The sequence below is a fragment of the Cyprinodon tularosa genome, unplaced genomic scaffold (genome assembly GCF_016077235.1).
Source record: "Cyprinodon tularosa strain WSP-4 unplaced genomic scaffold, ASM1607723v1 ctg17, whole genome shotgun sequence".
In the NCBI taxonomy this organism is placed as follows: Eukaryota; Metazoa; Chordata; class Actinopteri; order Cyprinodontiformes; family Cyprinodontidae; genus Cyprinodon; species Cyprinodon tularosa.
In genome coordinates this window covers 2,388,091-2,406,061 of record NW_024038531.1, presented here as the reverse complement: position 1 = coordinate 2,406,061, position 17,971 = coordinate 2,388,091, and the positions used below count along the sequence as shown (strand labels likewise).

The 17,971-nt window shown below is 41.0% G+C and overlaps 1 protein-coding gene across 1 annotated transcript; it reads left to right on the top strand.

Moving 5' to 3' along the window:
- Window positions 1-7,785: 7,785 nt before the first annotated feature.
- On the top strand, window positions 7,786-15,326 carry LOC119781010. Its single transcript, XM_038281293.1, has 5 exons — window positions 7,786-8,256; window positions 11,307-11,771; window positions 13,313-13,462; window positions 15,071-15,086; window positions 15,224-15,326. Exons 2-5 carry the CDS (start codon window positions 11,363-11,365, stop codon window positions 15,324-15,326), a joined length of 678 nt encoding a protein of 225 aa, XP_038137221.1. The 5' UTR covers window positions 7,786-8,256; window positions 11,307-11,362.
- The last annotated feature ends 2,645 nt before the right edge of the window (window positions 15,327-17,971 follow it).

Sequence of the window (17,971 nt, the reverse complement as noted above, 5' to 3'; positions counted from 1 at the left end):
CATAAGGAACAATCAGATCTCTGATATAAGATGGAGCTTGGCCATTTAAGGCTTTATATGTGAGAAGGAGGATTTTAAATTCTATTCTTGATTTAACAGGAAGCCAATGAAGAGAAGCCAGGATAGGCGAGATATGATCTCTCTTTTTAATTTTCATTAGAACTCTGGCTGCAGCATTTTGGATCAGCTGAAGGCTTTTAACTACAGTTTGTGGACTTCCTGATAGTAAAGAATTACAATAGTCCAGCCTTGAAGTAACAAATGCATGGACTAGTTTCTCAGCATCACCCCTGGACAGGATATTTCTAATTTTTGCAATGTTCCTCAGATGAAAGAAGGAAATTCTAGAAACCTCTTTGATGTGGGATTTAAATGACAGGTCCTGATCAAAAACAACACCAAGATTTTTTACTTTATTATCTGAAATCAGTTTAATCCCATCCAAATGAAGTGACTGGCTAATCAGTTTCTTTTTCAGAGACTCTGGTCCAAAGACTATAACTTCTGTTTTGTCTGCATTCAGAAGCAGAAAGTTAAGAGTCATCCAGGTTTTTATGTCTTCAAGACATGCCTGTAATCTATGTAATGGGTTAGCTTCATCTGGATTTATAGACAGATATAGCTGGGTATCATCAGCATAACAGTGGAAATTAATCCCATGCTGTCTAATAATTCTACCAATTGGGAGCATGTATAAAGTAAAGAGAATTGGTCCTAGCACTGATCCCTGTGGTACTCCACAGGTAACCTTTGAGCGTGTTGAAGATCTATCATTAACATGAACAAACTGAATTCGATCAGATAGATAAGATTTAAACCAGTCTAGTGCTGTTCCTTTAATTCCAACAAAATATTCAAGTCTTTCTAAAAGAATATTATGGTCAACTGTATCAAATGCAGCACTAAGATCCAACAGGACGAGCACAGATACAAGTCCATTATCTGAGGCCATGAGAATATCATTAGTGACTTTCACCAGAGCTGTTTCAGTGCTATGATGAGCTCTAAAGCCAGACTGAAACTCTTCAAAAAGTTCATTATGGTGGAAGTGATCGCAAACTTGTTTGGCAACTACTTTCTCAAGAATTTTGGATAAGAAAGGAAGATTGGATATAGGTCTATAATTGACCAAGTCATCTGGGTCAAGAGACGGTTTCTTAAGCAGAGGTTTAATTACAGCAACCTTAAAAGCTTTAGGTACATATCCCTGTAACAGAGATAGATTAATCACATCTAAAATGGAGGAGGAGATCAAAGGGAATACCTCCTTAAATAACCTGGTTGGAACTGGATCTAACATACAAGTTGAAGGCTTAGATGAAGACAATAATTTTGCTAATTCAGAGAGTTCAACTGGATCAAAGCAGTCTAAACCCAGTTCAGATTCCATGACTACCTCAGGTACAATCGCGGATAGAGGAGTGCTTATGATCTTATTTTTAATAAGATCAATCTTATTTATAAAGAATCCCATAAAGTCATTGCTGCTAAGTCCAGTCCAGTCCTGTTTCTCTTTAGCCCAGGCAAGACGCTTCTGACGCTGTCTGTGGTTCAAGAGTGGCTTGACACAAGGAATGCGACAGCAGAAACCCATGTCTTTCATACGTCTGTGTGTGGTGGTTCTTGAAGCACTCACTCCAGCTGCAGTCCACTCTTTGTGAATCTCCCCCACATTTTTGAATGGGTTTTGTTTCACAATCCTCTCCAGGGTGCGGTTATCTCTCTTGCTTGTACACTTTTTTCGACCACATCTTTTCCTTCCCTTCGCCTCTCTATTAATGTGCTTGGACACTGAGCTCTGTGAACAGCCAGCCTCTTTAGCGATGACCTTTTGTGTCTTGCCCTCCTTGTGCAAGGTGTCGATGGTCGTCTTTTGGACAACTGTCAAGTCAGCAGTCTTCCCCATGATTGTGTAGCCTATAGAACTAGACTGAAAGACCATTTAAAGGCTTTTGCAGGTGGTTTGAGTTAATTAGCTGATTAGAGTGTGGCACCAGGGGCCATCAATTTTGAACCTTTTCACAATATTCTAATTTTCTGATATGATGAATTTGAGATTTTCATTTGTTGTCATTTGTAATCATCAAAATTAAACAAAATAAACATCTGAAATATATGAGTTTGTATGTAATGTATGAATATAATATACAAGTTTCACTTTTTAAATGGAATTACTGAAATCAATCTACTTTTTCATGATATTCTAATTTTATGACCAGCACCTGTATTTGAAGAGAATGTTGATTCTGATATTGTTGAAAAAAATATGTTATGGAGAATAATGCTGGGAATTTTCACTAATACTTTAATAAATACGCATTGTAAAGCAACCCAAACCTGTACTTTATTAGAAGTATTTTTAGAAAAATCCACTTAATTAAAAGTCTCTACAGAATAATGTGATGCAGTAGACTTAACCTGTAAGTTTACAATTTCATGCTATATGTCATTATCTTAAGCGAGCCTACCTGAGGCGTGAAACTACCAGCGCTTAAAATGCGTCCCTGTCATGATTTTACAAAGTTCAGACTCAAATGCAGAAAACCAAAACAGAGAGACCAGGGAAAAGGTTTAACGGGCTTTATTGAAGAGGTTAAACAGAGGGAGAAGTGTTGCTCTGAACACTGCTTAACCGGAACGGAAAAGTGAGGGGAAGACACAGCGGTTAGTTCAGGCTCAGTGGGGAATTTGACTCGAGAACTTGGAGAAGTGGATTTGGTTGCCGACTCACGTTTCCAAGAGAGAAGCTGTTGAATCATTGACTCCTGTCTATGTGCTGTAGTTCCAATGTTTGACTGATGCGGTGGAGGGCGTAACAGGGTTTATCCAGAATGCGGCTGTTAGTTGGGGAAAGGAGAAACTGACTGCCACTCAGATTTCCTGCGGTACTTGAACGGGTCGAGGTGGAGAATAATCCCTTTCTCAGTGCGAAGCTCAAACGATCTCTTGGGGAAAGTGGATCCAAACCTCCTGTTTGAACCCCAGCTCAGTTTGAAGCTCAGTTGATCCTTCCAGGGAGAGAAGGTCAGAGAAATCCAGTTTACAGGTTGACTTCCTGCTGAGAGGCAAAGACAAAAACAAAGTTAAATTCAGGTTGACAAAAACTCAGTTTGACTCAGCAAAACTTAGCTTGGCTAGAGTACCCAAAACTGGCAAACATTCTGGCGTCGAGGTAGTGGCAATCAGCAGCTTAAGAGCACTCTGTTTAACGAGGAAACCATCAGCAGGTGTGTGAGGAGACGAACCAGAACCAGGCGCCTCCTGGTGGATGAAGGGAGACAAACACACAAACACAAAGACAGGAGTCCTGACAGTCCCACTCCGGCCCTGGGCACCTGTACTACAGAAATAATCATTTGTTTGTGGATTTTTTTATTTTATTTAGTTTTTTTATTTGTGGACTTTTAATGTTATGTTGTATCTTGGGCATCCAACCTCTAAAGAGAATTCAGATATGGCCGATCACAGCTTTGCTAAAATTACTTTGGAAATCGTCCACAAATTTCCAATGGTTACATCTCCAAGTATGTCTGTGGTGTTGTCTTGTTGTTATTAAAGGTTTCCAGTTGGTTCTTGCCCCCTCTTCTTGGGGATAAGATTGCATGTAAAGTGAGGACATTGTCTTACTATTGAAAGTAGAAAGTTTCTCTGAGCACTAAGCTGGATCCAAGCCTGGCTTCTGACACGAGCTGATAATCAGATTTACTCCCCTGAATCCGCTGGACTCCACAATGCTCCCCACTGTCGTCGGCCCCCACATTGCCTCTGACCACCACCCCCCTACATCCCTGCAGCAAAGCCAATTACAGCCCCCAGAAACACAAATCTCCATGTTTTAAAAAGTCACTCTTTTTCAAGGGTTTAACCTTGTTAGGCCGTAAGCCTGGCTTTCTTGTGCATCAGCTCTGTGAAGAATTCTCTGTCCTGCAGACTCTGGGACATAGACACACTTCTGTCTTTGCTCGTAGCCGTCCGCCTGTCAGAGGGTTCACTTGGAGGCAGTGTAATTAAGTGTGTGCATGCGTGCGTGTGTGTCCATGCTTATCTATGCTTATGTGTTGGGTGGTGGGTGGATGGGTTGTGGGGGCGAAGGCTGCACACGCAAGGCTGTCCTCTGCAGGCCATCTGGGACTCTGACTAACTAATAGACTTCCTACATTCATCGAGCAGCGGCACTTGTACATCTTAATCAGGGAGCTGTTGAGCACAAACAGGCCCGTAATGACATTAGCCAGTTCTGGCCGTGTCAGGACAGCGTGTGGGTTGCCTGACGCCAGGAGGTCAGCCCGTTTCCTGGGGGCCTGCATGGACCCAGAGGAGCCAACCCGACTCTAATAGATCTGCAGAAAGCGTGGTCCGATGTACTGTCCCTGCTGGAGAGACCTCCCTCTGGAAGAGCTCACAGCAAACATTTTCAATTTAGCAAATCTGCTGTCAATCTTGCAGTGCCACCACTACTGTGGCAAATTGTAGCTCTGTAACTTCTGAAGTAGTAGAACCTTAAGAAAAAAAGGGAATTTACATTTCTTTTAGGTATATCTTGTCAGTGGCAGAGTTTAACCCTCTAACACTCTTATCACTCTGTTTACCTGTAATAAATCTGTTGAAGGAATCAAATTAATTATGCATCATCTGTAAAGATGAAGTATGTCATCTAAAAGGAAAACTTCCTTGACCAAAAAATCCTAAGTTCATGTACAAATTTGGCTTAAAATCATGTTCAGACTTGCAGTGCGAGTGAAACCGGCCTTGTCTATCTGCACAAACCCTTTTGATCAGCCTGAGTGACAGGCAATGGGGAGGCCTTGGGGAGGGTGAGGAGTGTGGACAGGAGCAGCCTCCAACACCGTCTCTTGTTCTGTTGTTACTTCTCCCTTTTTACATCACAAGAATGCAAATCTTTGAAGCTTCCACGTCTGAAAAAGGACATGGTGGAGGGATTAAGAAACTGATCCTCCCTGAGTAAGTTAGATGGTCACCCCACCTTTCCCCTTTTCTTCCTCTCTTTAAAAAAGATTTAGTGGATTCTGGATTTGTGTTTTCAGTTGTTTTTTTTTACTGTGCAATAAAAAGCAAAAAAAAAAAAGCAGATGAACTTTGTTTTAGATGAAGCCTAAATCCAAGACAAATAAAAGTCCTGCATCTGTGTGCCATTTATTACTGCTGTTTGCTCTCTGTGTGCCTCAGGCCCAGAATGAGTCACTGGCACCGAAGCTGAAGGACAGACTGGTTTTCATTGGTTGGAGTTGCCCTCATTTCAATATTTACCAGGTTTTATTTTATTGTGTAGCTGACAATTTACTCTGAAGTTTTATCATCTTAAAGATAGTCTGCTGACTCTTTTTTTTTAACCATTAGAGGAGGCAGGTTTTAGTTCAGGAAAACATTTATATGGTAGTAATTACTCGTATAAACACAAGGGGGCAGTGGTGGTAGTGTGCATTCATAGTTTTCTGCACAAGCAATACTGTACTTCTTTTATTTATATCTATTTTTAAGTGGTTTCCATTTCTCAGTTTTTAATCCCAGACCATAAATTATGATTTTTGTTGTGCATAAAGTTTAAAAATGATTAGACATTACATTACAAACAGTTTAACGGCTTCTTTTCTGTTTTACATAAATTGCTTTAATGGAAAAATTTTTTTATTCATATTAATTGATTACTTTAAATTAACAATAATTCCCATTCCAATTTTTTTCCTAATTTTTTGTTTAATTGCTTGGATTTTCCTCTGAATGTTAAAGCTTTTCTTTTTTTAAATTGATGACTGTAATTTGCATTTTAGGTTATATCAACCATATGTTCTATTTAGTTTAAATTCTTATTAAAATCTACAATAAATTAAAGAAGTATTTAAAACAATTTAGCTGAAGTTAGAAATTTAAAATGGAAAATGACTAAAAGTAATAAATATTCTTATTTTATTTTACAATAAATGGGGGTTTGGGTTTGTTGGATTTTTCATCCAAAATACCAGTAAGTCAGATTAAGAAGGAATAAAAGGAAGATTTTAATACAACAAAACCTTTTTGTTTTGAAATGTGTGTTCTCATACTACAGGTCCGTGATCACCAGGTTCATCATACAGCATCTGTGTGTCCGCGGTTTTTGTCCCACATGAAAGCTCGTCCCGAGGTTTTCCACTCTTCTTGTCATCCTAACAATAAGCAGCATCAGCAGCTTCCACCTCAGAAGAAGATGCAGAGTTTAAACATGACTCCTGCCAAAGAGACCCAATTTTCAGAGAGTAAGTTTATAAAACCACCTGACTTTTCCACCAGTAGATCTACAGCTCATCCAAAGATAACTTTTAAAAAATTTCTTTGCCTTTTTCCTAATCTTAGCAGTCAGCATTGAGGCCACCAGACATGTTTTGGATCTTAATCCCCATCTTTTAGTTTTAATTCTGTTTGGTGAAGTTTAAATCTAGCCCATGTGTTACTTGAAGGAAGTGCCCACAGCGCCACCCTCGTGGTGGTCCACTGATGGAGCTCTCTATTGAAATCTAGGGAGACCTGCTGCTCCTTTCAAACGCCGCCATCAGATGTGAAGGCATTTTACTGTGTTCACACCTCAGCTCCACAGTAGGATACTTCTTTCACTCGCCTGTCCTGTGTATAAAAATGTGTGTTTTTGTGTGTGTGTGTAGAGCAGAGGAGGATTTCTCAACTCTTAGGTCCAATACTAATTATTTTGCCATATGGTGGCTGGCTGCCTCACAATCATCCTTGACCCTCCTTCCCTAAAGAAACGTGCTGCGCCCAATGCCACGGCTTTGCACTCTGACACGTCATTCATATGCACATTAGTACACACACAGTTCACCCCGCAGTTGTGCGTGTGTGTAACAGATGGGAATGGCAGGGCATTGTAAAAGAGAGTGCAGAAATGTCTTTCACCACGTTGACTCCTTTAAGAGACAGACCCCAAGGAGACAAGATTGTTTGATACTCTACACCCTCCAACACACACTTGAAGTTGTCAACAAAAAGTTAGGACGATTGAGAGGAAATGGGTGGAGTTGCATGGATTACGGCAGGCTTTCTTTTCCCTGGTCGTCATGGCCCACTGTCCATGTTTTAAATGTTTCTCTAATCAAGCACGCCTGATTCGAACAATTGCGTTACCTCTTTGGCAGCTATCAAATACAGCAAAAGCCTGTTGATGATCTTTTTATTTAGGTCAGGTGTGTGAAAGCAGGAAAACACCTGGACAGTGGGCCAAGACAACCAGGGTTAAGGAACTCTGGATTAAAGGTGAAATAGATAATCAAAAACCTCGTCCCAATATGCTAATGTTCTTTTTTTGAGTTGGGGTTAGGCTAAAGACGAGGGTGTTCATTCTGTACAGGTTACAGTATATGTTGGTAATGGTTAGGCTTAGGGCTTAGAGTCTAGATAAGGCCATATAAAATAAATGTAAGCCATTGAAATGTCCCCATAAGTCATATTAATAATATGAGGCATGGAAAGTATGGAGCTGTGTTACCACACAATGCTTCTCTGAGGTGTAAAGTTTTGTCTGCAGGCTCTGCTGCCCTCTGGTTTGATTACTCTGGTGAGTTGGGAAAGTGGCAGCTGCTGCTGTGGGGCTGCTTTTGTTTGCAGCCCGACCCACTCAGCAGGGAAACAAAGTGTGTTCTTGACCAGAGGAAAAGTGTAAATGAACATGCACAGAGGATGCTGCTGAAAATCACAACCAGTAGCTCTGTATTTCTTTCTGAGCAGTTTTTGTATAAAATTATGTAAAAGCACTATTTTTTTTTTCTATTAAAGATCACTCTAACACTGGCGGAGGACTGAATGGTGCTCAAAGTGTTTATTCAATCAATAGAAGACGGCATGCTGCTGTTCTCCCTCGTCTCCATATCCCTGATACGCAGCCCCCATCTCCATCCGACTGTGATCCAACGTCTCAAAGCGAAACGCCTCACCTTGACCTCAAAAAACAAGAAAGCAACCCAAGCTCCATCACACCTCCTAAATTGCAGCCTCGTCCTCCTGTTCCTCTCCTTGCTTCTCCTCAACCTGAGCAAAATGAAGTTCCTGAAAGGGAAACTATATATCAACCTGTTCCCCAGGAGCCTGACTGGGATCTTAACTCCGTGCATTCTGGATTATCACATTCAGCATCACCTACTGCTCATTCTCTGGGGTCTCTTTCACATTTAAGCCGGCCATCTTCCAGTTTGTTCAGTCGGAGCACTGACTTCGCCAGTTGCAGGAGCAGCATCCTCAGTGATCACACTGCTGGTAAACATTCACAGTCATAACATTCATTTAGGCTCTAACAATCCATAACTGGTTATTTTGAATGATCTTTATGATTCATGTAGGATTTATGAATTAATCCAACTTAAGCTTTTTTCTAAAACATATAAATTGTACAAAGGCATTGAATATAAGTCACACACTGTAATTGGATCACTTTTATATATAGCTAACATAGCACAACCTCTAAATGCCACCCAGTATCTCTAAAGTCTTAAAGATCAACCATTTTTTCGAGCCTTTAAACATCCTAAATTTAAATCTAACATGTCTTCTTTTTAAAAAAATGTATCAAAAACACAACAAGCAACCTGTTTATTTGGACTTTTGTTATTATTCAGAATCAGAAGGTATTGATTAGATGTTGGTTAGCCTGGTCGCTGAGCACAATGGCCAATCGTTTTGTATGTCCTCCTCGGTATCTGTCATCCGTTCTTCATCTCTGTATTGACTTATATTAAAGGTCTCATATAAAGCTACATTTGAAAATAAAAGAAATATTAACAGAGCATTTTTTTGCTGTTTAAGCAGGAAAATTCCTCTCAGATGAGATACATTAGATAACGTGTCTAAGGTGACCAGATTCCTGCAATTTAATCTGGGGACATTTCCAGATCGTAGATAAAAATAAATACATATCATGAACATTAAAATAGGAAACGGGGACAGTGACACTTTCATCCATTTTTACATATTTATTAATATATAAAAAACAAAAATCAAGTGTTAAAAAACAGCCAAACAATTTATAACTCTACTTAAAATAACGAACTACCTGATAATATAAACTAAAGGTCACTGATCTGTTCAAAATCATATTTAGGCAAACCCTAATTGATCCCTGGAGAACCACCGAGCCAGATTATAAAGAGTTTTTTTTAAATCTTTCTGTTTAATTTTTTCTGAGCCTATTTCCTCATGCCAGTTACAGCCAATGATCTCCCTTATTTTTTTGTTGATTAGCTTGGATTATGTTACATTTCTGGTCCTCATCTTTAGTAAAACAAAACCTGGGCATGAAGGAACTTTTATCATAATGAGCAGCCCAGTTATAATCAGGGCGTGATCTACAGCTCTCACTGGAGCGGTTCGCAGCCGAATGTGAAGCGGCGATGATGAGGACCAGTTCCTTCAAATCTAAGACCATGGTCTTGAGCCGGAAATGGGTAGAGTGCCTTCTCCGGGTTGGGGAAGATGTACTGCCCCCTAGTGGAGGAGTTTATGTATCCTGGGGTCTCGTTTACGAATGAGGGGAAGATGGAGCGGGACATCGATAGGCGTGCGCTGTACCGGTCTGTCGTGTTGAAGAGAGAGCTGAGCCGAAAGTCAAAGCTCTCGATTTACCCGTCAATCTACGTTCCTACTCTCATCTATAGCCATGAGCTTTGGGTCATGACTCATGACCAAAAGAACGAGATCCCGGATACAAGCGGCTGAAATTAGTTTTCACTGTAGCGTGTCTGGGCTCTCCCTTAGAGATATTACATACTGTTCAATAAATAAGTGCTTTAATTAAGAGTAATTTGAATGACCTATAGTGGAGGCATCCATGTTTGTCAAAGAACACTACTGCCACCTGTCGGTTTGTGACGTCATGGTGCGGTATCGGCTGTTAATCAAGTCCCAGTGCTGTATCTGGTGTTTGTCAAAACGCACTAAATCTAAGCCATATTGAAAACATTCTTCATTCGAAATGTTAGCTACATATTACCGGTACGTGTTTTTTCTCTGGCCAGAAGTTCGATGGCAAATCCTCCCTCTTCAAGTTGGCGATCCAACGACGAACCCGTCCATGGAGGATCAGGAATCGGAAAGTTGAAATAACTCTTTTTTTTTTTGGCACTTTTCCCCGATTTATTCCAACATCCAACTGCCATGCACGTGGGCATTGTTAGTTTAAATATAGCTCTCGAGAATTTCAATGGTGAAGTCCTCTGGAAATCTTCAATAATTGTTGTTGACTGCAGATGTGTCTAGTAGTTCCCATTGATTGTGCTTGTAAAGCGGGGAGAATGACGCTAGTCTTACCGCACCGTCACATCACTGCCGGACGATGTCAGGAGGTGTTACTATATTTGGGCAAAAATGGCCGCTCCTGGACTCGGTGATCACAACCAGAATTGTTGTTTTTCCTTTTTTTTACTGATTAACGCTTAATTCATTAAATCACTGCGAACATATTAGTTTTAGGTATAAATAATGATTCATTGATCAGAGGTGGAAAAAGTACTAAAATATCATACTCAAGTAAAAGTACCAATACTTGGATGAAATATTACTCAAGTACAAGTAAAATTACCCATCAGAAAAATTACTCAAGTAAAAGTAATAAGTAGCTAATTTAAAATGTTTTTTAAGTTAAAGTTACTTAGTTACATAAAAAAAAAAAACTGTTGAACGGGGCAGGGGATCTCTCCCATGTAGTGAAAATATGACAAGGAGTCATAAATCCAAAACTATTTAGTTTTTAATTAAAGAAAAATCTATACAAATGTATACACGTGTAATGACAAGATAACACATGTCACACATGACATTTAAGACCCATTTAAGGCCAAGGATTTTCATCGTTTTGGGAAGCAGAATTCGATGTTTCAGCTAGCATTTCTAGTGAAACGTTCTCTGAACCGTCGTTGCTCTCCTGATCCACCTCCATCTCGTTCCCAATTTCCTACAGAAAGACTTGGCGCCTGGTAGCCTAGATCTACATGCTGATCACGTCACTCACTGTAGTGCTTCCGGGCCCGACTTTTTGTCTTCTTTCGGATTCCCAAAGTTTTTTTTTACTCAGTAATGGATTTGTAATTTAACGAAATACAATACTTCACTCAAAACGTAATCAAGTAAAATTTAAATTACCAATTTTAAAAACTACTTGAAAAATACAAAATACACAAAAAACCTACTCAATACAGTAACTTGAGTAAATGTATTTCGTTACTTTCCACCTCTGCCATTGATTATTCCTTACTGACCGGACTTTTCCTTTAATGTTCCATAATATTATCTTAAATGTTCTTCTTGATTTGTAGCTGATTCTTCTCCTGAGAGGAGCATTGGTTCCTTGCAGTCTGCACTTTCTCCAGCGATGCAGCCGCCACTCCTCTCTTTTACACCAACAAAATCATTAGAGGAACAAATGTTGAAGAGCAGCACCTGTGAATCCGCACCTTCACTCCCTGAGCGATTTTCTGATGAAATCCTCCAAAGATGCTCATCTTCTCTGACACCAGAAGCTGAACCTAAATCAGATAAGCCCAAAAGCAGCAAGATGGTGGCAAAAAGTATAGGAAGTGCCAAAGTAGACACGTCCAGAGAGCATGTCACCGATTTGGCCCTGTCTGCTGATGAAGAGTTGGATGAGCGTGGGTTTACATGTCGAAGCCCACTCAGGACCATTCCACATTCAGGATCTGGAGTAAAGCTAACATCTCCTCCCCTATCTAGGCTGGATTCACACCGCTGGCCTGTGCTGCCTCCCATCTCCCCCAACAGAGGTGAGAACTTAGCTTGATTATCCTGAACGTAGCTTAACATCGATTTGCTAAAAGTCTTGAATCCTTGATGAGAAGCTCCTGCCACCTACAACATTTTTTTCCTCCTAGTTCTGTAAAATAATAAACTGCTTTTCTTTTCCCTCCCTGTCAGAAATGGAAAAGATGAAAAGCTGAGTTCCATTTCATTTTGTTTGAAGGCATGAGGCCCCAAGATTTGAAGTCAGGGGTCTCTCCCGTTCAGCCTGGATTCCCTGATGCTTTCTCTATTCTCTAATCCCTGAGAGGGAGACGTGTTGCCGATGGTCATAAATCCACACTGACCGCTGCACATCACTGAGCCGAACCACCACAATGGAATACCTCAGTGGCTTTCCTGCGGCTGCTAATTTACCGTTCCCAATGCGGATAAAAGACAGGGCCAGTGACATCTGACTTCTCCGGGAACTTTATGAAAGAAAGCAAACAATGTGGAAATTGTGTGGGGATTTTTCTCCTTTCTGTCAGAGACATCTACTGTTCTCTGTGCGGTGCTGTGCTGCAGGGGGGCCCATGCTGTATCGCAGCACGCTGTTCTCTTCACAGCAGACACAGAGCAAGTGTCTATCCAGGCCTTAATCTTTCAATCTCCATTTTCTCTGATTGTTTTGATGATGTTATACCGACCCCAAACTGACATGTTTTGAACACCAATGATTGGAGTTTGACTTTCTACAACAATGAACTAGGGTACTGTGGTGGCTTCGCTGGGTCTGTGCGATCAGGAGCCTTTCAGCCTGGCAAAGAGACGTCTACAGGCACACAGAGGAGGCGTTGTCCTTCACACCAACCCCCTTAACCTCCCCGAAAAACTCACCCTGTCTCAGTCCAACCCTTGTCGCCTGAGACTGGCAGGCCAGTTGACAACAGCAATATGTTTTGAAGTGTCAAGTGGAGTCCCTCCATTGTCTCTCTGAGTGGAGCATAAGTCGCTCAAGAGCACAAACAGTGCATTGGTGCGTGTGCAACGCCGTCCACATACTCCACTGGGTGAAGCTGGCTTCATGTGAAAGTTGTAGTCGTCCATGTGGGCAGGCCCAAAAGGACCTGCGCTTGCCTTTCCTTTTGGAAACTGTACATATTATCCTTTTGTCCGGAGCAAGCTGGTCTGCATATCTAATGTGTGAAAAGCCCCAACAGGTCTCTTTCTTTGCAACACAACACACACCTCCCAGGGACACTGTTGCACAAAGTAATCCCCTGATTTCCAAACCAGGCAGGGAGAGAAAAGCTTAGGAAGTTTTGAACTTTTTCATTCGAGTCAGGTGTAAAGTCGAGGCCTCAGGGGCTTACTTTTTCACATGGCTGGTTTCTTTATGCTTGTGACTTCATATGTTCATGTGTCGGAGGAATATAATGTTATATTATCAGTATTTTCCAAGCATGCATTTATTAGAATTGTTTATGTGAGCAAAAAATCAGCTAATTTGTTGTGAAATAAAGCAGATTCCATAAGGAAAATGGAGCTCTGTCACCAAATATCATCCCCTCTGTCTTTTTTACAGGTTTCTCAGCAGCATCAGGCTGCTCTGAGGTCAGCTGCACTCAGTCTCAGCTGTTTGATGACTTGGAGGTCATCGCTCCTCTTTCAGCCTCCAGTTTGTCTTTGGATCGACCGTCAGACTCATTAGATTCACCCCACTCACCTCTCACAGGTAAAAATAACACCCATTTGTAGCAGAAACTAATTTGTATTAATATTACATGTTAGGTATCAGTCCATGCAAGTGAAATATTTTAAATTTATTGGTGAAAAATACTTTGATATTTTTAATTACTTGTATATGTAAAATACCTCCAAATGAATATTTCATTGTAGCAGCGTAATCTCGCTCTAAATAAGTTAGAAAACGTCTTGTTGAATGCTTTTCTTTCTTGAGAAAAATAATGAAATAATAGCTTGTAACCATCCAGTACAGGAATGCAATGCATGCAATACAGTGTATTTAACATTTGCATTTAATATGAATACATTTCTCCAAGTGGTTTTATTTATTCTGCAAAATGGAAAAGGCATAAAAACATATGAACTGTGTTGATCTGTATAAACAGGTAAGTGCTTGTAAGAATTTTCGTGCTGAAAGACATCTTCTTCTATCTTGTTCACACAAAGATTTACAGAGTTTATTAAAAGTTACTTTGACTCTAACTAGACTCATCTACTGAGATGAGACTGATATTTAGTTCTTGTCCTACAAATACTAGAAAAGACTTAAAAGAATGTTAGAAAAAAATGCCTTATACCAAGTACTGTAAGTATAGTAGGTTTTATCTGTTTTTATCTCTGCTAGAGGTGCCAAGATGCCATTTTTTATTTAAACAACAAAAAAACATATTTAAGTTATTTTGAGTCACTCAATGTTAATGTGTCTTTGTTTGTGTGTTTGTTTTTGATTAAAGCTTAGAGGGTGAAAAGATAAACCAAAAACAAAGGACTGACTTGATTGTTATAAGAGGCTTTACTGTAATGTCATCACAGGTAAAAAGCAAAGCCTAAATCAATGTTTTGCAGACAAAATTCCGCCTTTTATTCTCCTTATTTGTCATAATATTGAAAAATGTGATGGACAGCAGCTGCTTTGGAATATATTGGTAAAGATTGTCATTCACCCAGGCCAACAATTCCCTTAAATGACCCCCCTTTCAGAGACATAGACAGGTATGGGGCATTGCAGCCAAACGGAAGAAACCAAACGACCCGCATTCCAAAGTGGTGGACCCATTCTTCCTTTTCAATTTGCATGTTTCTAACGAAAAACAACGCTTTGTTGGGCTACTTTATAAAGCCTCAAACTCAACGCTAATTCTGACATTTTGAATTGAAAACGGTTCCTGGATGGGAAGTGAAACGTCTACAAACTTGGAAACAAAGACCAGTGGATTTTTTTTTTTTTTTTTTTTTTACATTTTTGGAAAAAGTTGCTTTGGAAATTCAGTCATTATTAAATACGTTTTAATTTAAGAAAAGATGTTATGAGAATTTGTAAGAACTAGTTTATGTCAGAACTATTAATTTGGCTCAAAATGCTGGTGCAGAAATCGGTTCAGTTGAACCAGACTGAAGGTTGAGAGCCTGTTCAGATTGCTTCATAATGCACAGTATAGGATCGATTTTTTTCCCCTCCTGAATTAAATTACAATAAGATCTTTGCTCTATAAGAGCTCTGCTTTCCCTTAAATCAGGCCACATTTAAACATGTTTGCAGGTTATCAGTGTTTTTACTGTAACTTATCTTGGATTATGTGTCTTATGTTTCTGTCAGTTTTAAATGAGTGCTGGTGACATCCAGAGATTTGCATCTGCGTTTATCTGATCTCTCACTCTGTCGGCTTATTGTATCTGGCCCACAAAGGCGGTGTTGATGTGAGGTGTAAGTGTTTCAGCCTGCGTTAGATTGTCTGTGTGTGTCCTGGAGGTGCTTCATTCGGCTGCAGAAAATGATATCAGCCAATGAAGACTTCCTCCACCTCCCTCAGAGCCTGCTAATCCCTGACAAGGTGTTTAACCTGCTTGCTTGACCTGAACCTCTGTGCGACCCCAAGGACCTTTGGCCTCAAGGATGTGGATGGATAAGGGGTGCCCGCTGCCACAGCAACCAAAGAGATAAAAATCAGCTTAGGGTTGTGGCCAGAAGCTTTTCTAAACGCAGCTTAATACTCTGATTTTTATCACACTTGTGAAGCCCAGTTTAAATTGGTAAAGGATGTAGTGGATTTGAAGCTTCACTGAGTGGGTGGCTTTCAGGGTAAACCTGCAAAGCTGAAATCTAAAAAAGAATCAAGTCGGTTGGTGCAGTTTGAGTAAATAATGAGGTAAATCTTTCATATTTTGCACTGATTGATCTAAAGAAATTGGTTCAATGCTGTTGGAAATAAGGTGATTAAATATACACTGCTCAAACAAATATAGGGAACACTCAAATAACACATCCCATATTTAAATCATTGAAATATTTACATTGAAGACTTTGTTTTGTACAAAGTTGAATATGCTGAAAACAAAAAGCATCAACAGAAATCCAATTTATTACCAATGGAGGACTGGAATTGGAGTCAAACACAAAATAAAATTGGAAAAACATTACAGGCTCATCCAACTTTAATGCAATGTCCTCAAATTGAGGCTCAGTATTGTGTGTGGCCTTGACGTGTCTGTATGACCTCCCTACAACGCCTGGGCATGCTCCTGATGAGGTGGTGGATGGTCTCCTGAGGGATCTCCTCCCAGACCTGGACTAAAGCATCCGCCAACTGCTGTCCAGTTTGTGTTGGAACATGATGTTGGCGGACGGATCCAGACATAATGTCCCAGGTGTGCTCAAAGGAATCAGGTTTGGGAAATGGGCGGGACAGTCCATAGCTTCAATGCCTTCATCATGCAAAACTGCTGACACACTGCAGCCACATGAGGTGTAGCATTGCCCTGATAATCTTCTGCACCAGAAGATGGTCTCACAGGGGTTCTAGGATCTCATCTTGGTACCCAATGGCAGTCATGCTACCTCTGGTGAGCACATGGAGGAACCTGCTTTCATCTGTGAAGAGCACAGGGCGCCAGTGGTGAATTTGCCAATCATGGTGATCTCTAGCAAATGCAAAGCATCCAACGTGGTCTTGGGCTGTGAGCACAACCCCCATTTGTGGATGTCGGGCCCTCATATTCTCCTAATGGAGTCTGTAGCGTTCCTGCTGTTGAGTTGTTGCCCTCCTACAGCCTCCTCCACGTCCCCTGATTTACTGGCCTGTCTCCTGTTAGTGCATCTAGCCTCTGGACTAGGGTTGTGAATCTTTGGGATTCCCAAGATTCGATTTAGAATCGATTCTTGGGGTCACAATTCGATTTTTTTTCCGATTCTTTTTAATCCAAACGATTCGATTCAGAAACGATTAATTTACCGTATTTTCACGACTATAAGGCGCACTTAAACGTCTTTTTTTTCCCTAAAAATGTGCGGTGCGCCCTTTGGTGCGGTGCGCCCTATGTGTGTTGTAACTGTGACTTTTGAGACCACCTCATTGAGGAGATGATGAAAGAGTGGCTGAATGTAAGGAGACCAGGTGTTTTTTTTCCACTCATCACCATCGCTGTTAATATGTGACTCCATGCGTGCCCATCTCACAGCTGATGTGAAAAACATGGGGAAACAAATTAACCCTGTGCTCGCTGTTCAACTGCTCGACATCGGTGTGAACCGGACCCAGCAGGTGCAGCAGAAGCAGCGAGTTTACATGCCAAGTCAATGGCTGACGCGCGTATAAGTGCAGCAAAAGGTCCCGCATCTGCCAACGAGCTGCTGCTGCTCGAGATGGAAAAATTGAAGTTTTGCTGCTGGACGCGCCGCATCAACCAATCAGAGAAGCTGATCTGGGAGCTGACAGCGAGACAGACACATCGCTCTGATGACATATGATATTAACGCAAATGAAAAGGGCTGGATGGATGAGGAGATGATGAAAGCGTGGCTGAGGCAGGTGTATGTGAGGAGAACAGGTGTTTTTTTCCACGCATCACCATCGCAGTTAATCTGTGACTCCATGCGTGCCCATCTCACAGCTGATGAGAAAAACATGGTGAATCAAATGAACGCTGTGCTCGCCGTTATCCCGGGGGGTCTGACAAAGGAACTTCAACCGCTTGACATCGGTGTGAACCGGCTGTTCAAAGTAAGGCTGCGAGCGGCGTGGGAGCGATGGATGACAGACGGAGACCACAGTTTCAGGAAAAGTGGAAGGCAGCGCCGGGCAAGTTACGCCACCGTTTGCGGATGGATTGTAGAAGCTTGGCCTAACGTGTCTGCTGGCTCTGTTGTTCAAGCTTTCGCAAAATTTATTTTTTTTATTTTTTTATTTATTATTTCTGAGGAGCCGCCCGGCACGGAAAGTGGCTCTGACAGCGAAGAAGGGGAAATTGGCATGTCTGATTTAGCGCAGCTGTTTAATTCAGAAACAGAGGATGATGACTTTAATGGGTTTGATTAATACTTTGTAATAAATACATGAATAAAGCACAATCATACTCAGTTTTGCTCCCGCTCTATTTTTCTACCTGAAAACTTAATTCAACAGCAGCCTCTGGGCGGGTCTCCTCCTCTTCACCGCGGCGGCTGGCAGGTGTTTTTTCATCTAAATAATCTAAATCTTGCAGCTATATTTGCTGTGATCAT

Coding starts and splice junctions, on each gene's coding strand:
- LOC119781010 (XM_038281293.1), top strand. CDS start 11,363: ATGCAGCCGCCACTCCTCTCTTTTACACCAACAAAATCATTAGAGGAA. Junction 11,772..13,312: donor TCCCATCTCCCCCAACAGAG/GTGAGAACTTAG, acceptor TCTTTTTTACAG/GTTTCTCAGCAGCATCAGGC.